The sequence below is a fragment of the Scyliorhinus torazame genome, chromosome 9 (assembly GCF_047496885.1).
Source record: "Scyliorhinus torazame isolate Kashiwa2021f chromosome 9, sScyTor2.1, whole genome shotgun sequence".
NCBI classification, from domain to species: domain Eukaryota; kingdom Metazoa; phylum Chordata; class Chondrichthyes; order Carcharhiniformes; family Scyliorhinidae; genus Scyliorhinus; species Scyliorhinus torazame.
The window spans coordinates 133243832-133265645 of record NC_092715.1 but is presented as its reverse complement, the minus strand read 5'-3'; the positions used below and the strand labels follow the sequence as shown (position 1 = coordinate 133265645).

Sequence of the window (21814 nt, the reverse complement as noted above, 5' to 3'; positions counted from 1 at the left end):
CCCCCCATCCCCCAATGGCTAGGACCCATCCTAGCTGGTTTACTCCCCCCATTGCACTTCCACAAGTCAGCTGACTCCTGCTGACCCCGGCCACTCCCGCCTCCCCTTCGACTCCTCCCATTGTGTGGCACACCCTCCTTTCCCGCTCCCCATCCACAGCCTCTACCCCTCCCCCCTCCGTTCTAAGCGCGGGAAAGAATCCTCGCTTCCCCGGCCCGGCCCCACCCCCCCCAGTCTTCGGCGCGGGAAAAAAGCCCGCGTTCTCCACCTACCAGGCCCGCCACCAACCAAAACAGAGCCCAACCCGCCCCATCCACCCTCCCCAACCCGAAAGAGAAAAACACCGACAAAATGAAACCCAAAACAATGCAAAGGCCCCCCCCACCCCCCCCGAACCAAAAATAGGCATAACATATCCACCGCAGTCCCCAATCGCCCATCCCGACCCTCAGTCTGTGTCCAGCTTCTCGGCCTGAACAAAGGTCCACGCCTCATCCGGAGACTCAAAATAATGGTGCCGGTCCTTGTAGGTAACCCACAGTCGCGCCGGCTGCAACATGCCAAACTTCACCCCCTTCACGTGCAGCACCGCCTTTGCTCGATTGTACCCGGCACTCCTCTTCGCCACCTCCACACTCCAGTCCTGATATATCCGAACCTCCGCGTTCTCCCACCTGCTGCTCCTCTCCTTCTTGGCCCACCTGAGCACACACTCCCGATCGACGAACCGATGGAACCGCACCAGCACCGCCCGCGGAGGATCGTTAGCCTTGGGCCTCCTCGCCAACACTCTATGGGCCCCTTCCAGCTCCAGGGGCCCCTGGAAGGACCCCGCTCCCATCAGCGTGTTCAACATGGTGACCACATAGGCCCCCACGTCCGACCCCTCCGGGAGGCCCAGAATCCGCAGATTCTTCCGCCTTGACCGATTCTCCATCTCCTCGAACCGCTCCTGCCATTTCTTGTGGAGCGCCTCCACCTTTACCGCCTGGCCTAAGATCTCGTCCTCATTGTCAGAGATCTTTTGTCGAGCCTCTCGGATCGCCACCCCCTGGGCCGTCTGTGTCTCCAGCAGCTTATCAATAGAAGCCTTCATCGGCTCTAGCAGGTCCGTTTTAATCTCTCTGAGGCAGCGCTGGATACCCTCCTGTTGCTCCTTCACCCACTGCCTCCACGCTGCCTGGTCTCTTCCCGCCGCCATTTTGTCCTTCTACTCCTTCTTCTGGTCCACCACCACCTTTTTTGGTGCCCCGCTCCTAGTTAAAGCCATATACTGACGGGGAGCTATTATTAACGCCTTCCCACACCGGGAAACGTCGAAACAGTGCCCTTGGGGGTCTGAAAAGAGCCCAAAAGTCCGTTTTTGCGGGAGCCGACGAATGTGCGACTTAGCTCCGCATAGCCGCAACCGGAAGTCTCGAGAGGGAATTTTTTGGCAGTGTTCGCTTCACCAATCTGCCCCTAAAAGTCTGGAAACTCCTGAAAAGGTTTGAGAGTCCGTTCCAGACAGGAGCTGCCGAATGCGCGACCTACTCCTCCATGGCCGCCACCGGAAGCCTCGTCTCCGCTTCTTCAATGGCCTTGGTAGATCTTTTCACAGTTGTTCCCTCTGCTGCTAGAATTCACCTTTAATAAAGGCCCTCAAGTCAGCTTGCAGCCTCTAAGCTTGCCCTTCCCCCTCCTGCATGCTGGAAGAGGCTTTGTTTATCCTGCAGTTAAAGCCAAATCTTTTACTGTTTCTGCTGAGTCTGGTAACCAAGAGACATACCATTCCTAGGGGACACTGTCGGGGGAATGTTACAGTCTTCTTCCCACACCGGGAAATGTCAAACAAATGCCGTGGGAGCCCTGTAACGCGCCCAAAAGTCCGTTTCAAGCGGGAGCTACCGAACATGCGACCTAGCTCTGCATAGCCGCACCCAGAAGTCCCTTTGAGTGTTGTTAACCTCACAAGAGTTTGTCTCCCCTTCTGAGGCGTACAGCCGCTCAACATCATGTCTAGCATTGGGCTGCACACTGCTGTAATTGCATGAGGTTTCTGTGCTGCCTGGAATGGAAGCAATGGAAATGGGTACGTTGTGCTTTGTGATCCCGCACCTATTTTTCCTCAGAATCACTTAAAGAGAATCCTGTCATGGAACTCTGGCAACAGAATCTTATTGCATTGCTGTCTTGTGTTTTCTTACCATTGTGGTTTTATGCAGTGAAAAGTAATGAGGTTCCAGAATATAGATACTGTGCAAGAATCTATAAATCACTATTCCAACTTTGGCACATGGAATCTAAAATTCATTGGAACTGTTAGCAGTCTAAGGGATAATCAACATTTGAAAAGTAGAAATCCTCTAGACTAGAGCAGGTTTTCGGTCAATTTCCATGTTTGTTGTGGTTTATAATCAATTATTAACTTTTATGAATCAAGGAACTTGCTATTAACTTGCAGTAACTTGCTATTAACTTTGCTGAGTATGCCTTCAATTCACCAAGAGGCCGAGAGAAACAGTGAAATGTTTGCAACAAAGTTACCATTTATTGGAAGATTTTATTCAGAGGACCCCAATAAACATTTGTTGTTTAGTTTTCTTACTAACATTCATCATTGGAAGCTTAACAAAAAGGTGCCTTTAACTATGCAAGGTTAAATGATTTTGCTGCTGTGGGAACAATCCACAAAAGAAAAGTAGGAAATTATGACATGAATCTGTTTTTACAATAGTGGCAAAACACTGACCATCACAAATTAGAAATTATCAAAATGCTGAATGAGAAGATTTACTGAATATTCAATAGATATAGGCATGAATTTACTTCTATTTCCAGACTTCAACGTTCTATATTTGAACATGTTGAATATTTCTAATCTGAAACATATATATCAAAAAGCACTCTTATATTACTTACTTAATGTTTAATAAATCTTGTATTGCATTTTAATATGAATTTTAAATGTTTGGTCTTCCTGAAAGTGTACTTAAAAAAATCTGGAAACTATCTGTGATAAATAATCTGCATTAAAATGAACTCTACACAATTCTTTCTGGCATAAAAACACAGGACAGGTGTTTGATGTTGATGCGATAACTGCCATTGAATAGAACTGTCGTGAGTACAAAGTAATGTAATAAAATATTATTTCCATGGTTTTAGAAAAAACTAATCATCAAATCTGATCTTTTTCCCCTGGAATGCAAGAATTTGGGTCTGTTCTTTCCGCTTTCTGCTCGCTTCCCAAGAGGGATGAAGTGATTGTTGTGGCTTTGGAATTACAACACCAGGCCCCCCACGTGATCTCCCACGAAAGGACAAGCTTTTGTTTTGTATAACATCTGTACAAGCAAAAGCAACAATGTAAGAATTATGACGTACAAGCAATTAAGAGTTCATTTACAGTACAATGCAACTATACCACACAAGAGACTTTAGATCAACATGCCTGAAAAGTATCAATTTTCATATCTTAATAGTATGACATAATTAAGCATTTATTTTATCCTTCGGGAAAAGATAATTCTCTACACAGCGTCTGAACTAGAAAAAAACACATACTGGAAAAGTTAATTAATTAACTAATTTTGTGTCACTTACTGACTGCAGGAAATTCTTAACTTAATTGCAGAAGAGAATAATGGAAACATTTCAGATAACATATTGAATTGTTTTAAAAATGGTGTCTGCAGACCTGATAGCCATACTATGGTTCAATCTGTTCTTAATAAAAATACCTTCCCAGGTCCAGGGTAGTGTGTTGAGTTCACACACTAATTGATTTCTAAAATCTGGGTTAGCACCTACACCAAACTGATGGAATGATTTGTTGTTTTTTTTGCTAGAGATAAGGGTTTTACGTGGACTGGGCTGGGTGATTTCACCCTAGGTCATAATGACCTTATGGTTATCAGCAGGATTACAAACATGGAGGTATTATAAATTTGAATTTGCACAATAGGAATGTTTTCTTCATTAAAACACATAATAGAGGCAGAGTAAATTAATCCTTTTTCTGCACCTATCCTGGAACACTGAATGACAACTAGTAAAGTGAGAAGGCATTTAACTTCCTTGCACTGATGAAACAATTGTCATTAAAAACCCATTTGGTTCACTAAGGTCCTTTAGGGAAGGAAATCTGTTGACCTTACCAGGTCTGTCCTACTTGTGATTCCAGTTCCACAGCAATTTTGTTGACTGTTAACTGCCTCTGAAATGGCCCTTGTAAGCCACTCAGTTCAAGGGCAAGTAGGATGGGAATAGAGGGATACGGACCCAGGAAGTGTAGAAGATTGTAGTTTAGTCGGGCAGCATGGTCGGCACGGGCTTGGATGGCCGAAGGGCCTGTTCCTGTGCTGTACATTTCTTTTTTCATTGGGTGGCCAACAAATTCTGGCCTTGCCAGCGATGCCCACATCCCATCAAAGATTAAAAAGACATGTTTAAAAATGTGAGAGGAAGAAAAAGTCCCAGAAACACAATTTTGTATTTTTTCCAGTGCGACCTGACATTTCAATGTGTGGCCTCATTTCCCCTACACACCATCTTGCTCTGGTCATTGGAACATTTTCAAGGATCAAAACTCTTCAGGCATCAATCATTGTATGTTTATGGCATGACAATTTTGCGCATTTACCCCAAAGGGCAAGGAATGTTTTAGTTTTCATGTTTTAGAAATCTTCAATTATTCACCTCGTATCAGAAAATTGAACAAATTGAGGGCAGTCGTTGACATAATAATAATAATCACTTATTGCCACAAGTAGGCTTCAATGAAGTTACCGTGAAAAGCCCCTAGTCGCCACATTCCGGCGCCTGTTCAGGGAGGCCGGTACGGGAATTGAACCCGCGCTGCTGGCCTTGTTCTGCACTACAAGCCAGCCATTTAGCCCACTGTGCTAAACCAGCCCCAGATCTGATCTGTTTGAGGAGACACAAACATTGGACTAATCAGCCTAGGTTATCCTTCTTTAACGATGTTGGGGATGCTCAGTTGATCAGTATATTCGAAATTGAAATTGATGTATATTTTGCTTCTAAGGCAATCAAGGGACATGAAAATAGAGCAGGAAAGTGAAGTTGATGTAGAGGTTTAGCCATAATCTTACCGAATGGTGGAGCATGCTGGAGAGTCCCTATGGCCTACACTAGCTCCTATTTCTCGTGGTTTTCTATGACTCTTTCCTCTAGTGCTGATTTTTCCAGTAGAATCTGTAGCTTGTGCTTGAAATAAACTTAAGGACTTCCGGGTGCGGCTATGCAGAGCTAGGTCACATATTCGGCAGCTCCTGCTTGGAATGGACCTTTGGGCACTTTTACAGGGCCCCCACGGCATTTGTTTGACATTTCCCGGTGTGGGAAGAAGGCTGCAATATTCCCCCGACAGTGTCCCCCAGGAAGGGTATGTCTCTGCGTTGCCAGACACGTCAGAAACAGTAAAAGATTTGGCTGCAACTGCAGGATAAACAGGGCCTCTTCCAGCATGCAGGCGGGGGAAGGGCAAGCTTAAAGCTGCAAGCTGACCTGAGGGCCTGTATCAAAGGTGAATTCTAGCAGCAGAGGGAACAACTGTGAAAAGACCTCATCAAGGCCACTGAAGGGACTTCCGGTTGCGTTGATACCTAGCTAGCCGCACGCTTCGGCGGCTCCAGCTCCGACGGACCTTCGGGCTCTTTTAAGAGCCCCAACGGAGAATTTTTCGACGACGCAACCCGGTGTGGGGTGTTTGAGAAGGGAGTCCCCCCCAAACGAAGGAGGAAAAAACCGGCGGCGGCGGCTGCAGCGCGAGGAATCGTCGACTAAAGGGTCAGAAAGAGAGAAGTACAAGATGGCGGCGGAGAAAGCGCAGGCGACATGGGGGCCTGAGCAGGATGAAATTGTGAGAAGGTGCATGGAGCTGCTGAAGAAGGAGGTGCTGACCCCGTTGCTACAGGCAATTGAGGGGCTCAAGGAGACATTAAAGACCCAGGAGACAGAGCTCCGCGTGGTGGAGCAGAAGGTGACGGGTATTGAGGACGAGATCCTGGGCCTGGCGGTTAAGACACAGACGCACGAGGCACTTCATAAAAAGTGTACTGAAAGGATCGAAGCCCTAGAAAATGGAGCGCGAAGGAAGAACCTTTGGATACTGGGTCTCCCTGAGGGTGTGGAAGGAGTGGACTGTGGAGCGTACGCAAGTACGATGCTGAGCTCACTGATGGGTGCTGAGGCCCCTACGGGCCCCTTGGAGGTGGAGTGGGCAAATCGGATTCCGGCGAGAAGACCAAAAGCGGGAGAACCACCCAGGGCGATAATCGTGCGATTTTACCGCCTTAAGGATAGAGAAGAGGTCTTGAGATGGGCTAAAAAGGTGCGGAGTAGCAGATGGGAGAATGCAGTGGTACGGGTATACCAGGATTGGAGTGCGGAGGTGGCGAGAAGGAGGGCGAGCTTCAATCGAGCCAAAGAGGTGTTGCATAAAAGGAAGGTGAAGTTCGGGATGCTGCAGCCGGCAAGACTATGGGTCACGTATCAGGAGAGACACCATTATTTCGAGACGGCGGAGGAAGCATGGACCTTCATCAAAGAAGAGAAATTGGATCGGAACTGAGGGACTGATGCTGCAGGAAATGTTATTGTTAATGTTATGGTTGAAGTTAATTGAGAAGTAAATTGGGAAGGGGGGAGACATTGGGGAAATGTGGGCGCCGGTGAGGGGGGAAAGACGGGACATAGTTGGAGAATGGGGAAGGGGAGGGGGAGGGGAAAGGGAGCTGCGCCATAGGAGGCGGGTCAGGTAAAGGGATGTTCCCGCGCCAGAAAGAATAAGGTGGGAAGACAGGCGCAAGGCGGATGGGAGTTCCCCACACGGGGGGGGGGGTCGAGGAGTGAGCAGGAGTAGCCGGGGTCAGTTGAAGTCAGCTGACTTACGGAAGTAATATGGGGGGAGCAATCATGCTAGAAAGAGATCTAGCGGGGAGGGGGGGAGGGAGGGGGAGGGGGTGGGGGGACAACTGGGTTGCTGCTGCGGAAATCCAAAAGGAAATGGCTAAAGACTGGGTGGGCGGGGATGGTGTGCGACGCTGGGGGAGCGAGCGGGAACGCGGAGGCGGGATAATTGACTGGCCTAGAGAAGGTAATGGCTAGTCGACACGGGAGGGGGGCAGGTAGCCCCCTAGTGAGGCTGATCACGTGGAACGTGAGAGGCCTGAACGGACCGATAAAAAGGGCCCGAGTGCTCGCGCATTTGAAAGGACTAAGGGCAGACGTGGTTATGCTCCAAGAGACGCACCTAAAGGTGGCGGACCAAGTTAGGCTAAGGAAAGGATGGGTGGGACAGGTGTTCCACTCAGGACTGGACGCAAAGAATAGAGGGGTGGCCATTTTGGTGGGGAAACGGGTAGCATTTGAAGCAAAGAACATCGTAGCAGATAGCGGAGGTAGATATGTAATGGTGAGTGGCAGGCTGGAGGGAATGGAGGTCGTGTTGGTTAATGTGTATGCCCCAAACTGGGACGATGCGGGATTTATGAGACGGATGCTGGGGCGTATACCGGACCTAGAGGTAGGAAACTTGATTTTAGGAGGGGACTTTAATACGGTGCTGGACCCGGGGCTAGATAGATCCAGCTCAAGGACCGGAAGAAGGCCGGCAGCGGCCAAGGTACTTAAGGGGTTTATGGACCAAATGGGGGGAGTGGATCCATGGCGATTTCTTAGACCAAGGGCTAGGGAGTTTTCCTTCTTCTCCCATGTCCATAAAGTGTACTCCCGGATAGATTTTTTTGTTTTGGGAAGGTCGTTGATCTCTAGGGTGGAAGAAGCTGAGTACTCAGCCATAGCGGTTTCGGATCATGCCCCACATTGGGTGGACCTGGAATTAGGAGAGGAAAGGGAGCAGAGAACACTCTGGCGATTAGATGTGGGACTGATGGCGGATGAGGGAGTGTGTGCAAGAGTGCGGGGGTGTATTGAGAGATACCTGGAGGTCAATGACGACGGCGAGGTCCCTGTGGGAGTGGTATGGGAAGCACTAAAAGCGGTGGTCAGAGGAGAGCTGATCTCTCCACAAAAGGAAAACAGAGGCCAAGGAAAGGGAAAGATTACTGGGGGAGATTTTAAGGGTGGATAGGGAATTTGCAGAGACCCCGGAGGAGGAATTGTACAGGGAGAGGAGACGACTCCAGACGGAATTTGACCTTCTGACCACCAGAAAGGCGGAGGTACTGTGGAGGAAGGCACAGGGGAGGAGGTATGAATATGGGGAAAAGGCTAGTCGCCTGTTGGCTCATCAATTGCGAAAGAGGGCAGCAGCGAGGGAGATAGGAGGAATTAGAGATGAAAGGGGAGACACGGTGCGAAGGGCAGGAAAGATAAATGAGGTGTTCAAGACCTTCTATGAGGAACTGTATAGGTCTCAACCCCCAGAGGGAGAGGAGGGGATGCGGCAGTTCCTGGACCAATTGAGGTTCCCGAAAGTGGAGGAGCAGGGGGTGGTAGGCCTGGGGGCACCGATTGGGGTGGACGAGGTTATTAAGGGACTGGGAAGCATGCAAGCAGGGAAGGCCCCAGGACCAGACGGGTTCCCGGTGGAGTATTACAGAAAATATGTGGACTTGTTGGCCCCGTTGATGGTGAGGACGTTCAATGAGGCCAGGAAAGGGGGGACTCTACCCCCGACGATGTCGGAGGCGACGATATCGTTAATTTTGAAGAGGGATAAAGATCCGTTGCAGTGCGGGTCCGATAGACCCATTTCATTATTGAACGTGGACGCCAAATTGTTGGCAAAGATACTGGCATCGAGGATAGAGGACTGTGTCCCGGGGGTGGTGCACGAAGACCAGACAGGGTTCGTAAAAGGGAGACAACTGAATGTTAACGTGCGACGACTATTAGGGGTGATAATGATGCCCCCAGTGGAGGGGGAGGCAGAGATAGTGGCGGCAATGGACGCAGAGAAGGCATTTGATAGGGTGGAGTGGGAGTATTTATGGGAAGTGTTAAGAAGGTTTGGGTTTGGGAACGGGTTTATTAGCTGGGTTAGTCTTCTTTATGGGGCTCCAACGGCAAGCGTAGTTACAGGTCGACATAGATCGGAGTATTTCCGACTATATAGGGGAACAAGACAGGGATGCCCGCTGTCTCCATTGTTGTTCGCGTTGGCAATTGAACCTCTGGCCATGGCGTTGAGAGACTCCAGGAAATGGAGAGGGGTGATTAGAGGGGGAGAAGAACACCGAGTCTCGTTATACGCGGATGACCTATTGTTATACGTGTCGGACCCAGCGGGGGGGATGATAGAGGTTATGCGAATTTTGAGGGGGTTCGGGGATTTCTCGGGGTATAGGCTAAACATGGGGAAGAGTGAATTATTTGTGATACATCCAGGGGACCAGAGTAGAGAGATAGAAGGCTTGCCTCTAAGGAAAGTGGAAAGAAACTTCCGATACCTGGGGATTCAGATCGCTAGGAGCTGGGGAACCTTGCACAGACTTAATCTGACACGTTTGGTAGAACAAATGGAGGAGGACTTCAAGAGGTGGGACATGCAGCCTCTATCGCTGGCGGGCAGGGTGCAAGCAATTAAGATGATGGTCCTCCCGAGGTTCTTATTTGTATTTCAATGTCTCCCTATACTAATCACCAAGACCTTTTTTAATAAAATAGACAGGAGCATCACGAGCTTCGTGTGGGCAGGGAAAGTTCCGAGAGTAAGGAGGGGGTTCCTTCAGCGTAGTAGGGACAGAGGAGGATTGGCACTACCGAACTTGGGCGATTACTATTGGGCCGCCAATGTGGCAATGATACGTAAATGGATGATGGAGGGTGAGGGAGCGGCGTGGAAAAGACTGGAGAGAAAGTCCTGTAAAGGGACGAGTTTAGAGGGGCTGGTGACGGCGCCGCTACCGATCTCACCTAAAAAGTTTACCACGAACCCGGTGGTGGCGGCAACATTGAATATCTGGGGACAGTGGAGGCGACAGAGAGGGGTGCGGGGAGCCCTGGTGGGGTCCCCAATCAGGAACAACCATAGGTTCGCCCCAGGAAGAATGGGTGGAGGATTTCAGAGCTGGTACCAGTTGGGAATTAGGAGGGTGGGAGATTTATTTATAGATGGGACTTTTGCGAGCTTGGGAGCATTGGAGGAAAAGTATGGGTTGCCCCGGGGAAACTTCTTGAGATATATGCAGATGAGGGCGTTTACTAGACAACAGGTGAGGGAATTTCCGTTGCTCCCGACACAGGGGATACAGGACAGGGTGCTTTCAGGGGTGTGGGTCGGAGAGGGCAAGGTGTCAGAGATTTACCGAGAGATGAGGGAAGAGGGGGAGGAGTCGGTGGGTGAACTAAAAGGAAAGTGGGAAGAAGAACTAGGGGATGAGATAGAGGAGGGTATGTGGGCTGATGCCCTAAGCAGGGTAAATTCCTCTTCCTCTTGCGCCAGGCTTAGCCTGATTCAATTTAAGGTGCTACATAGAGCACACATAACGGGAGCAAGATTGAGCAGGTTCTTTGGAGTGGAGGACAAATGTGGGAGGTGTGGCGGGAGCCCGGCAAACCACGCACATATGTTTTGGGCGTGTCCGGCACTGGAAGGGTATTGGAAGGGAGTGACGGGAGTGATTTCGTGGGTGGTGAAGGCCCGGGTCAAACCAGGCTGGGGGTTAGCTCTATTTGGAGTTGCGGAAGAGCCGGGAGTGCAGGAGGCGAAAGAGGCCGACGTTGTGGCCTTTGCGTCCCTAGTAGCCCGGCGCAGGATCCTACTCATGTGGAAGGAGGCGAAACCCCCCGGACTGGAGGCCTGGGTAAATGATATGGCGGGGTTCATTAAACTGGAGCAGATAAAGTTTGCCCTGAGAGGATCGGCTCAAGGGTTCACCAGGTGGTGGCAGCCATTTCTCGACTACCTAGGGGAACGTTAGAGGGAAGACAGATGACCAGCAACAGCAACCCAGGGGGAAGGGGGGGGGGGGGTGGTTTAGTTTAGTTTAGGTCAAAGATAAAGGGGTTTTGTTACTTGTGTATTGTTAAAAATGTCTGTATTGTTATTGTTGCATTTGCTTTGTAAGAGGGGAAAAATTGTTGTTTGGGAAAAAAATTTCAATAAAACATATTTAAAAAAAAAAAAGAAATAAACTTAAGAAGTGCACAAGAGTGGTGTTGTACCCTCACCCCAGTTTGGCATTTTCCCAAAGACAGAAGGCAAGCCAACATCACACCAATTTATGGTGCCTCCAACAGTGCTCCCAAGCATTCATTCCATCATGCTGCGTGTTCCCTACTTGCTTCCAAAAATCTCATGGTGCAATACACCGTAGTACATCCACAGCAAAGAGCATTACAGCACCATGAAATTCAGCTTCAAAATTAGGGCTCACGCTTATTAAGATATGATCACTGGTCAAAATGATAACTGGAAAGACAATTAAAAGAAAAGTATCCATTCTGACCTGATTTCTTGTTCTTGATATCTCCTTGAAAGTTGCTGAAAAAAGATTAAAAGAGGTTTTGAAGCACAATTTATCTTGCTGTTGGGAAACAGTATTTATTTTTTGTATTATCTGTAACAATTTAATTCAAAAACAAATTTGAAACCAAAGTTGAACCTGGTGCTTACCTCTTCTGCTTTGAAGCTTTTGAATCAGACAAATTATTACAAAATAAAGAACCAAATGTTGTTTTTGTGCGGTTCTTTTTCCCAGCATAATCCATGGGATCATTCTTTTCTTCCTTCATTTTACTTGGCATACTTTTATCTTCTTTCACAGTGTTGGTTGTTGGATCAAATTCTTGCTTCTTTTTATTTATTCTTTTCACCTTTCCAATAAAGAAATCATCATCCCCGCTGTCATCACTAGATGTCTGATTGTAAAACCTCTCCTCTGTGCTATCGTCAAAATATTCCTTTTCTTCCTCACTGGAAACATTCAGGTCACTGGCATCTGCTTCAATAGGTTTTATATTCTCTGACTTAATGGAAACTTTTAATTCTTTCTGTGTTTTTGACAAGGTGCATGTGTTCTCTTCAATATCTTGATGGCTCTGTGTCACTTCTGCAGCTTTGGTTATGGAGGCTGTGTCATCATGTGGAGCCTCACTTTCAAATTCATTTACTGTTGCGCTGGTTTGTTTGATGGCTTCTACTTTGGCATTCTCGCCTGCAGTATCATCCTCTTTTACCTCATTTGTTTTATCAGATGAAATTTCTTCTGGACTTGCCTGTTGTAATGATCCTGTTTGCAGATTAGCCGTATTGTGAAATCTCTGTCCTTTTGTTTTTTGTCTCGCTTCTTTGAATGAATTTACAGCAGCTGGAAGACAAGTAAAAATCTTCACTGATACATTTACTTCAGAATACCAGCTTTAAAATGATTTTATAATCACATTTGCTTCCTCTACAAAATTACTACACCTCAACTGTTAGGGTTAAGGAAAATACCAAGGCTTTTACTTGTTCATAAAAGGCAAGAGGGTAGCCAGGGACAGGGTTGGCCCACTGAAGGACAGGGGAGGGAATCTGTGTGTGGAGCCAGAGGAAATGGGCGAGATACTAAATGAATACTTTGCATCAGTATTCACCAAAGAGAAGGAATTGGTGGATGTTGAGTCTGGAGAAGGATGTGTAGATAGCCTGGGTCACATTGAGATCCAAAAAGACGAGGTGTTGGGCATCTTGAAAAATATTACGGTAGATAAGTCCCCAGGGCCTGATGAGATCTACCCCAGAATACTGAAGGAGGCAAGAGGAAATTGCTGAGGCCTTGATGGAAATCTTTGGATCCTCACTGTCTTCAGGTGATGTCCCGGAGGACTGGAGAATAGCCAATGTTGTTCCTTTGTTTAAGAAGGGTAGCAAGGATAATCCAGGGAACTACAGGCTGGTGAGCCTTACCCTCAGTGGTAGGGAAGTTACTGAACAGAATTCTTCGAGACACGATCTACCCATTTGGAAGCAAATGGACGTATTAGCGAGAGGCAGCAAGGTTTTGTGAAGGGGAGGTCGTGTCTCACTAACTTGAGAGAGTTTTTCGAGGCGGTCACAAAGATGATTGATGCAGGTAGGGCAGTGGATGTTATCTATATGGACTTTGACAAGGTTCCTCATGACAGACTGGTACAAAAGGTGAAATCACACAGGATCAGAGGTGAGCTGGCAAGATGGATACAGAACTGGCTAGGTCATAGAAGGCAGAGAATAGCAATGGAAGGGTGCTTTTCTGATTGGAGGGCTGTGACTGGTGGTGTTCCGCAGGGATCAGTGCTGGGACCTTTGCTGTTCGTAGTATATATAAATGATTTGGAGGAAAGTGTAACAGGTCTGATTAGTAAGTTTGCGGACGACACAAAGGTTGGTGGAATTGCGGATTGCGATGAGGACTGTCAGAGGATACAGCAGGATTTGGATCGTTTGGAGACCTGGGTGGAGAGATGGTAGATGGAGTTTAATCCGGACAAATGTGAGGTAATGCATTTTGGAAGGTCTAATGCAGGTAGGGAATATACAGTGAATGGTAGAACCCTCAAGAGTATTGACAGTCAGAGAGATCTAGGTGTACAGGTCCACAGGTCACTAAAAGGGGCAACAAAGGTGGAGAAAGTAGTCAAGAAGGCATACGGCATGCTTGTCTTCATTGGCCAGGGCATGGAGTATAGAAATTGGCAAGTTATGTTGCAGCTGTATAGAACCTTAGTTAGGCCGCACTTGGAGTATAGTGTTCAATTCAGGTCGCCACACTACCAGAAGGATGTGGAGGCTTTACAGAGGATGCAGAAGAGATTTACCAGGATGTTGCCTGGTATTGAGGGCATTAGCTATGAGGAGAGGTTGAATAAACTCGGTTTGTTCTCGCTGGAACGACGGAGGTTGAGGGGCGACTTGATAAGAGGTCTACAAAATTATGAGGGGCATAGACCGGGTGGATAGTCAGAGGCTTTTTCCCAGGGTAGAGGGGTCAATTACTAGGGGGCATAGGTTTAAGGTGCATGGGCAAGGTTTAGAGGAGATGTACGAGGCAAGTTTTTTTACACAGAGGGTAGTGGATGCCTGGAACTCGTTGCCGGAGGAAGTGGTGGAAGCAGGGACTATAGTGATGTTTAAGAGGCATCTTGACAAATCCATGAATAGGATGGGAATAGAGGGATACGGATCCCGAAAGTGTAGAAGATTTTAGTTTAGATGGGCAGCATGGTCGGTGAAGGCTTGGAGGGCCGAAGGGCCTGTTCCTGTGCTGTACTTTTCTTTGTTCTTTCCCAACTTGGCTTTTCAGAAGTGATAGTTATAGCTAGAAACCCATTCGCAAGAGTGCATACGTAAACTTCTTGTGACATTGCATCCAAGGATTCAAGGCTTGACTCCTGACATTGACTGCATGGTTTACCTTTGTACCACTACCATTTGAATATTTACCTGGAGAGCCTTCTGGCCTCCTGTGGACACAGCTGTCATCCTTTGCACCTCCTCCAGCAAGAACTCCAATGCAGCATTTGAGAAACTTGGAGCCCACGTGCTGTCATGTTGTGCCATTCTTCAAACTTTTTACATGTCAGCGTAACTTAAGAACCTGCACCACCTGCTCCAGCCTCGGTGCACCTCCCCATGAAAAGGTATTGGCTGGCTAGAACTTGTGCTAACCCCTTACAATTTGGGCTCCCTGTTGAATCATGCACCCACTCAAAGTATGGTTAATGCTGGCTGCAAGTGCAATCATGGTGATGAGCAGGCAGCATGAGGTTAAGTGAGAATTCTTCAATTTGGTTTGTTGAAGAGATTTGCAGTTGCTTGCCCTGCCCACAGACACCATAAATGTCCAGTAGACTACATCATGCTGGAGCAGACGCCTGACAACAACAACATTTGCTTAAAAGCCGACAAAACGCCTGGAATGTTACCAAGGTAGTGAATGGCAGTCCTGTCCCTTTGCTGGTGATCTTACAATCTGGATTGCTGGTTTTATTTTTTATGAGAAGAGTAAAGTCCTATTTTGGAAAAAATTATTTTGTAAAATAAATGATTGGTGAAGCATTTTATAAATCATAAGCTGCAATCTTGGTATCAACTACACGAATGCTGTTCAATGGTCCTGTAATGTCGCTTCTGTAAGAACATGCCACAATTGTGTGGGAAACCCTTGGATCACAAAATGAGGGGTAACAGCAAGGAAATAGCCTTTCAAGATTATGAATGTTTATGCATTTCTTTGTTGGAACAAGTTGAAGAGGAACTTCCATTATATATTTATATCATTCTCAAATTACACTGATCTTTGGTAGTTCTTTGGTTGCAAGTAAAACAAAGGGGTTTCATCTGCTGACAGATCGAATTTTGCCAAGAAACTGTGGTGAAAAAGATTTGCAGTTTAGTGACCAGCTTCAATCCCACAATGTTTGAGGGAAGGAAGAGTGCATCCAAGAGTGGTATTTTAAACTTAAATAAGGGCAATTAGAAGGGCATGATAGCAGCGCTAGCTAAAGTGACTGGCAAATGTGGTAAAGGGATAGGTCAATAGAGATGCAGTGGCAAACATACAGAATAGACACATTCCAAGGGGTGGGACAACCACCCGTGGTTAACTAAAAATGTTAAAGACAGTAATAAACTTAAAGCAAAAGCATATAATTGCGTAAAGAGGGGTGGCAGGTCAGGAGACTGGAAAGAATATAAAAAACAGCAAATAATGACTATAAGAACAACAAAGAACAAAGAAATGTACAGCACAGGAACAGGCCCTTCGGCCCTCCAAGCCCGTGCCGACCATACTGCCCGACTAAACTACAATCTTCTACACTTCCTGGGTCCGTATCCTTCTATTCCCATCCTATTCATATATTTGTCAAGATGCCCCTTAAATGTCCCTATCGTCCCTGCTTCCACTACCTCCTCCGGTAGCGAGTTCCAGGTACCCACTACCCTCTGCGTAAAAAACTTGCCTCGTACATCTACTCTAAACCTTGCCCCTCTCACCTTAAACCTATGCCCCCTAGTAATTGACCCCTCTACCCTGGGGAAAAGCCTCTGACTATCCACTCTGTCTATGCCCCTCATAATTTTGTATACCTCTATCAGGTCGCCCCTCAACCTCCTTCGTTCCAGTGAGAACAAACCGAGTTTATTCAACCGCTCCTCATAGCTTATGCCCTCCATACCAGGCAACATTCTGGTAAATCTCTTCTGCACCCTCTCTAAAGCCTCCACATCCTTCTGGTAGTGTGGCGACCAGAATTGAACACTATACTCCAAGTGTGGCCTAACTAAGATTCTATACAGCTGCAACATGACTTGCCAATTCTTATACTCAATGCCCCGGCCAATGAAGGCCAGCATGCCGTATGCCTTCTTAACTACCTTCTCCACCTGTGTTGCCCCTTTCAATGACCTGTGGACCTGTACTCTTAGACCTCTTTGACTTTCAATCCCTTGTCAGACAGTGAGCAGCTGCACACACTTGAAATGTGCTGTGAGGAGGCCCCCAGGTGGTCTGGCTGATGCTCATGTTCCCCTCGGAATGCCCAAGGGCCCTGGCTTGATTCCTGTATGAGATGGTGCACTGGGAGGATGGTCAAGGTGCCTCACAAGGTGCCATGTCACCTATACCTTGATGGTATCCACCACGGTGTGGGGCCATGAAGTGCTGGGTCGAGCACAAATCCTGCTGGACCAAGTTCTGCATGGTGGTCACCAACCTTCCCATGGTGGTCTTGAGGCGCTCGCAGATTGGAGACACTGAATGGATCCCTCCCACGTTCACTTTAGTCTGCTGAGTCACGGTTGAACATCTGCTTGATGTTCTGTCGTTGCATCTCCAAAATCTCTTCATAATTAGCATGATCAAGATCAGAAATACAAACTACATTTCATCATTCTCTGACACCACATTCAAGTTTCTATGTGGCATACCAGGAAACGTCTTTCTCCAAATTCTTGACGTTGTCAATGCACATTAGGAAAATTCTGAATCTTGGTCAATGACTGAAAACTTAATGAAACTAAACGATGAAGCAACCTGGAATGAACAACCTGTAGCATAGTGATATATACAGCATTTCTTTTATTCACTACATGTTTCACAATAATCTGTAGCTTACCTTTAATAGCTGCAATTTTTCTGCTCATGAGTGGATGTGATGCAATTCGTGCAACTGCTCGTTCAACTGCTGTGGAATTAGGCTGTCAAGTCCAAACATTAAAGAAAATGATTAGTATGTTGGTGAACAATTAATTAAAGGCATTAATTACTCCAGCACAAACAGGTAACTGTCCCCTTCATAATAATTAGTATAAAAACTGGTCCCTTCATAACAACCAGCCCATCGATCCTACCCTCAGTTTTCTGTATGATGGGGAATCCTTATAAAGAAAGCCATTGCTAGAGTCAGTTATTATCTGAAATGTAGGCCAATTTCCAAGAGATGACTGCACATACGGGATAGTGAATTCCTAGATCCTTCTAAAATCTGTTAGAAATCCCCAAAGCAACGCCTCAAGCTATAATTTAGCACAGCCCTGACATTAAGATTTCAGCAAATAAACATGTGAAATTTTCACGCCATGCCCACAATCACTGAAAATATGCAGCAGTCTAAATATAAATGTTAGTCATTCAATTTTGGGTTGTTGTTTCTTGGGAGTGTATTTGAACTGCAAAACTCTCGAGTAATAGAACTTCTGGTTACAGCCAACACAGAATTACAGGTTTGTTATGCTGCAGAAGGAGGCCAATCAGCCCATCGTGTCTGCACCGGCTCTCCAAATGAGCATTATGACTTCCTGCCATTTTACTGCCTTTTCCCTCACGTCTGCATGATCAATACCCTCTTGACAACCTCGATTGAACCTTCCTCCACCACATTGCCAGGCAGTGCATTCCAGACCCGAACCACTCATTGTGTGAAAAGTTTTATTTCACATCACATTTACAAATCACTTTAAATCTGTGCCTTTGTGTTGCTGATCCTTTAATGAGTGGGAACCGTTTCTCCCCATCTACTCTGTCCAGCTCCCTATGATTTTGAACATCTCTATTAAATCTCCTCTTAGTCTTCTTCTCTCCAAAGAGAACAGTTCCAACCTCTCCATCCGATCCGGCGAGCCTTCCATCAGTGGTAGGGAAATTACTGGAGAGAATTCTTTGAGACAGGATATATTCCCATTTGGAAGCAAATGGACGTATTAGTGAGAGGCAGCATGGTTTTGTGAACATAAGAACTAGAACCGTAACAGCCTCCCCGAACAGGCGCCGGAATGTGGCGACTAGGGGCTTTTCACAGTAACTTCATTGAAGCCTACTTGTGACAATAAGCGATTTTCATTTTTTCAGAAGCAGGAGTAGGCCATCTGGCCCCTCGAGCCTGCTCCACCATTCAATGAGATCATGGCTGATCTTTTGTGGACTCAGCTCCACTTTCCGGCCTGAACACCATAACCCTTAATCCCTTTATTCTTCAAAAAACTATCTATCTTTGTCTTAAAAACATTTAATGAAGGAGCCTCGACTGCTTCACTGGGCAAGGAATTCCATAGATTCACAACCCTTTGGGTGAAGAAGTTCCTCCTAAACTCAGTCCTAAATCTACTTCCCGTTATTTTGAGGCTATGCCCCCTAGTTCTGCTTTCACCCGCCAGTGGAAACAACCTGCCCGCATCTATCCTATATATTCCCTTCATAATTTTATATGTTTCTATAAGATCCCCCCTCATCCTTCTAAATTCCAACGAGGACAGTCCCAGTCTACTCAACCTCTCCTCGTAATCCAACCCCTTCAGCTCTGGGATTAACCTAGTGAATCTCCTCTGCACACCCTCCAGTGCCAGTACGTCCTTTCTCAAGTAAGGAGACCAAAACTGAACACAATACTCCAGGTGTGGCCTCACTAACACCTTATACAATTGCAGCAGAACCTCCCTAGTCTTAAACTCCATCCCTCTAGCAATGAAGGACAACATTCCATTTGCCTTCTTAATGACCTGTTGCACCTGTAAACCAACTTTTTGCGACTCCTGCACTAGCACACCCAGGTCTCTCTGCACAGCAGCATGTTTCAATATTTTATCATTTAAATAATAATCCCTTTTGCTGTTATTCCTACCAAAATGGATAACCTCACATTTGTCAACATTGTATTCCATCTGCCAGACCCTAGCCCATTCACTTAGCCTATCCAAATCCCTCTGCAGACTTCCAGTATCCTCTGCACTTTTTGCTTTACCATTCATCTTAGTGTCGTCTGCAAACTTGGACACATTGCCCTTGGTCCCCAACTCCAAATCATCTATGTAAATTGTGAACAGTTGTGGGCCCAAAACTGATCCCTGAGGGACACCACTAGCTACTGATTGCCAACCAGAGAAACACCCATTAATCCCCACTCTTTGCTTTCTATTAATTAACCAATCCTCTATCCATGCTACTACTTTCCCCTTAATGCCATGCATCTTTATCTTGTGCAGCAACCTTTTGTGTGGCACCTTGTCAAAGGCTTTCTGGAAATCCAGATATACCACATCCATTGGCTCCCCATTATCTACCGCACTGGTAATGTCCTCAAAAAATTTCACTAAATTAGTTAGGCACGACCTGCCCTTTATGAACCCATGCTGCGTCTGCCCAATGGGACAATTTCCATCCAGGAGGTCGTGTCTCACTAACTTGATAGAGTTTTTTGAAGAGGTCACAAAGATGATTGATGCAGGTAGGGCAGTGGATGTTGTCTATATGGACTACAGTAAGGCCTTTGACAAGGTCCCTCATGGTAGACTGGTACAAAAGGTGAAGTCACACGGGATCAGGGGTGAGCTGGCAAGGTGGATACACAATTGGCTAGGTCACAGAAGGCAGAGAGTAGCAATGGAAGGGTGCTTTTCTAATTGGAGGGCTGTGACTAGTGGTGTTCCGCAGGGATCAGTGCTGGGACCTTTGCTGTTCGTAGTATATATAAATGATTTGGAGGAAAATGTAACTGGTCTGATTAGTAAGTTTGCAGACAACACAAAGGTTGGTGAATTGCGGATAGCGATGAGGACTGTCAGAGGATACAGCAGGATTTAGATCATTTGGAGACTTGGGCGGAGAGATGGCAGATGGAGTTTAAACCGGACAAATGTGAGGTAATGCATTTTGGAAGGTCTAATGCAGGTAGGGAATATACAGTGAATGGTAGAACCCTGAGGAGTATTGAAAGTCAGAGAGATCTAGGTGTACAGGTCTACAGGTCACTGAAAGGGGCAACACAGGTGGAGAAGGTAGTCAAGAAGGCATACGGCATGCTTGCCTTCACTGGCTGGGGCATTGAGTATAAGAATTGGCAAATCATGTTGCAGCTGTATAGAACCTTAGTCAGACCACACTTGGAGTATAGTGTTCAATTCTGGTCGCCACGCTACCAGAAGGATGTGGAGGCTCTAGAGAGGGTGCAGAAGAGATTTACCAGGATGTTGCCTGGAATGGAGGGCATTAGCTATGAGGAGCGGTTGAATAAACTCGGTTTGTTCTCACTGGAACGAAGGAGGTTGAGGGGCGACCTGATAGAGGTCTACCAAATTATGAGGGGCATGGACAGAGTGGATAGTCAGAGGCTTTTCCCCAGGGTAGAGGGGTCAACTACTAGGGGGCATAGGTTTAAGGTGCGAGGGGCAAGGTTTAGAGGAGATGTACGAAGCAAATTTTTTACACGGAGGGTAGTGGGTGCCTGGAACTCGCTGCTGGAGGAGGTGGTGGAAGCAGGGACGATAGTGACATTTAAGGGGCATCTTGACAAATACATAAATATGATGGGAATAGAGGGATACGGACCTAGGAAGTGTAGAAGATTTTAGTTTAGACGGGCAGCATGGTCGGCACGGGCTTGGAGGGCCGAAGGGCCTATTCCTGTGCTGTATTTTTCTTTGTTCTATCCTCAAAACTGAAGTTTCTCATCCTTGGAACCAATCTTGTAAACGTACACCAGGATTGGAGTGCGGAGGTGGCGAGAAGGAGGGCGAGCTTCAACCGAGCCAAAGAGGTGTTGCATAAAAGGAAGGTGAAGTTTGGGATGCTGCAGCCGGCAAGACTATGGGTCACGTATCAGGAGAGACACCATTATTTCGAGACGGCGGAGGAAGCATGGTCCTTCATCAAAGAAGAGAAATTGGATGGGAACTGAGGGACTGATGCTGCAGGAAATGTTATTGTTATTGATTTTGTTAATGTTATGGGTGAAGTTAATTGAGAAGCAAACTGGGAAGGGGGGGGGGGGGAGACATTGGGGAAATGTGGGCGTCGGTGATGGGGGAAAGACGGGACACAGTCGGAGAATGGGGAAGGGGAGGGGGAGGGGAAAGGGAGCTGCGCCATAAGAGGTGGGTCAGGTAAACGGATGTTCCCGCGCCAGAAAGAATAAGGCAGGAAGATAGGCGCAAGGCGGATCGGAGTTCCCCCACACGGGGGGGGTCGAGGAGTGAGCAGGAGTAGCCGGGGTCAGTTGAAGTCAGCTGACTTACGGAAGTGACATGGGGGGAGCAATCAAGCTAGATAGGGATCTAGCATGGGGGGGGGGGACAACTGGGTTGCTGCTGCGGAAATCCAAAAGGAAGAGTGGGTGGGCGGGGATGGTGTGCGACGCTGGGGGAGCGAGCGGGAGCGCGGAGGCGGGATATGGGACTGGCCTAGAGAAGGTAATGGCTAGTCGACACGGGAGGGGGGCAGGTAGCCCCCTAGTGAGGCTGATCACGTGGAACGTGAGAGGCCTGAACGGACCGATAAAAAGGGGCCGAGTGCTCACGCATTTGAAAGGACTAAGGGCAGACGTGGTTATGCTCCAAGAGACGCACCTAAAGTTGGCGGACCAAGTTAGGCTAAGGAAAGGATGGGTG

At 47.1% G+C, this 21814-nt stretch overlaps 1 protein-coding gene across 4 annotated transcripts in view; it reads right to left on the bottom strand.

The window, feature by feature from the left end:
- Positions 1-2508: 2508 nt before the first annotated feature.
- The window catches only part of srfbp1 (serum response factor binding protein 1), a 328539-nt gene continuing 309233 nt past the window's right edge, over positions 2509-21814 (bottom strand). For all 4 annotated transcript variants that reach the window (XM_072516523.1, XM_072516526.1, XM_072516525.1 and 1 more), the window contains 4 exons: positions 17053-17134; positions 11588-12281; positions 11421-11455; positions 2509-3326 (listed from right to left, as the gene is read on the bottom strand). In XM_072516523.1, the coding sequence (XP_072372624.1) occupies positions 3154-3326; positions 11421-11455; positions 11588-12281; positions 17053-17134 (984 nt within the window). In that variant the 3' untranslated portion in view covers positions 2509-3153. The remainder of the gene's footprint in view (positions 3327-11420; positions 11456-11587; positions 12282-17052; positions 17135-21814) is intronic.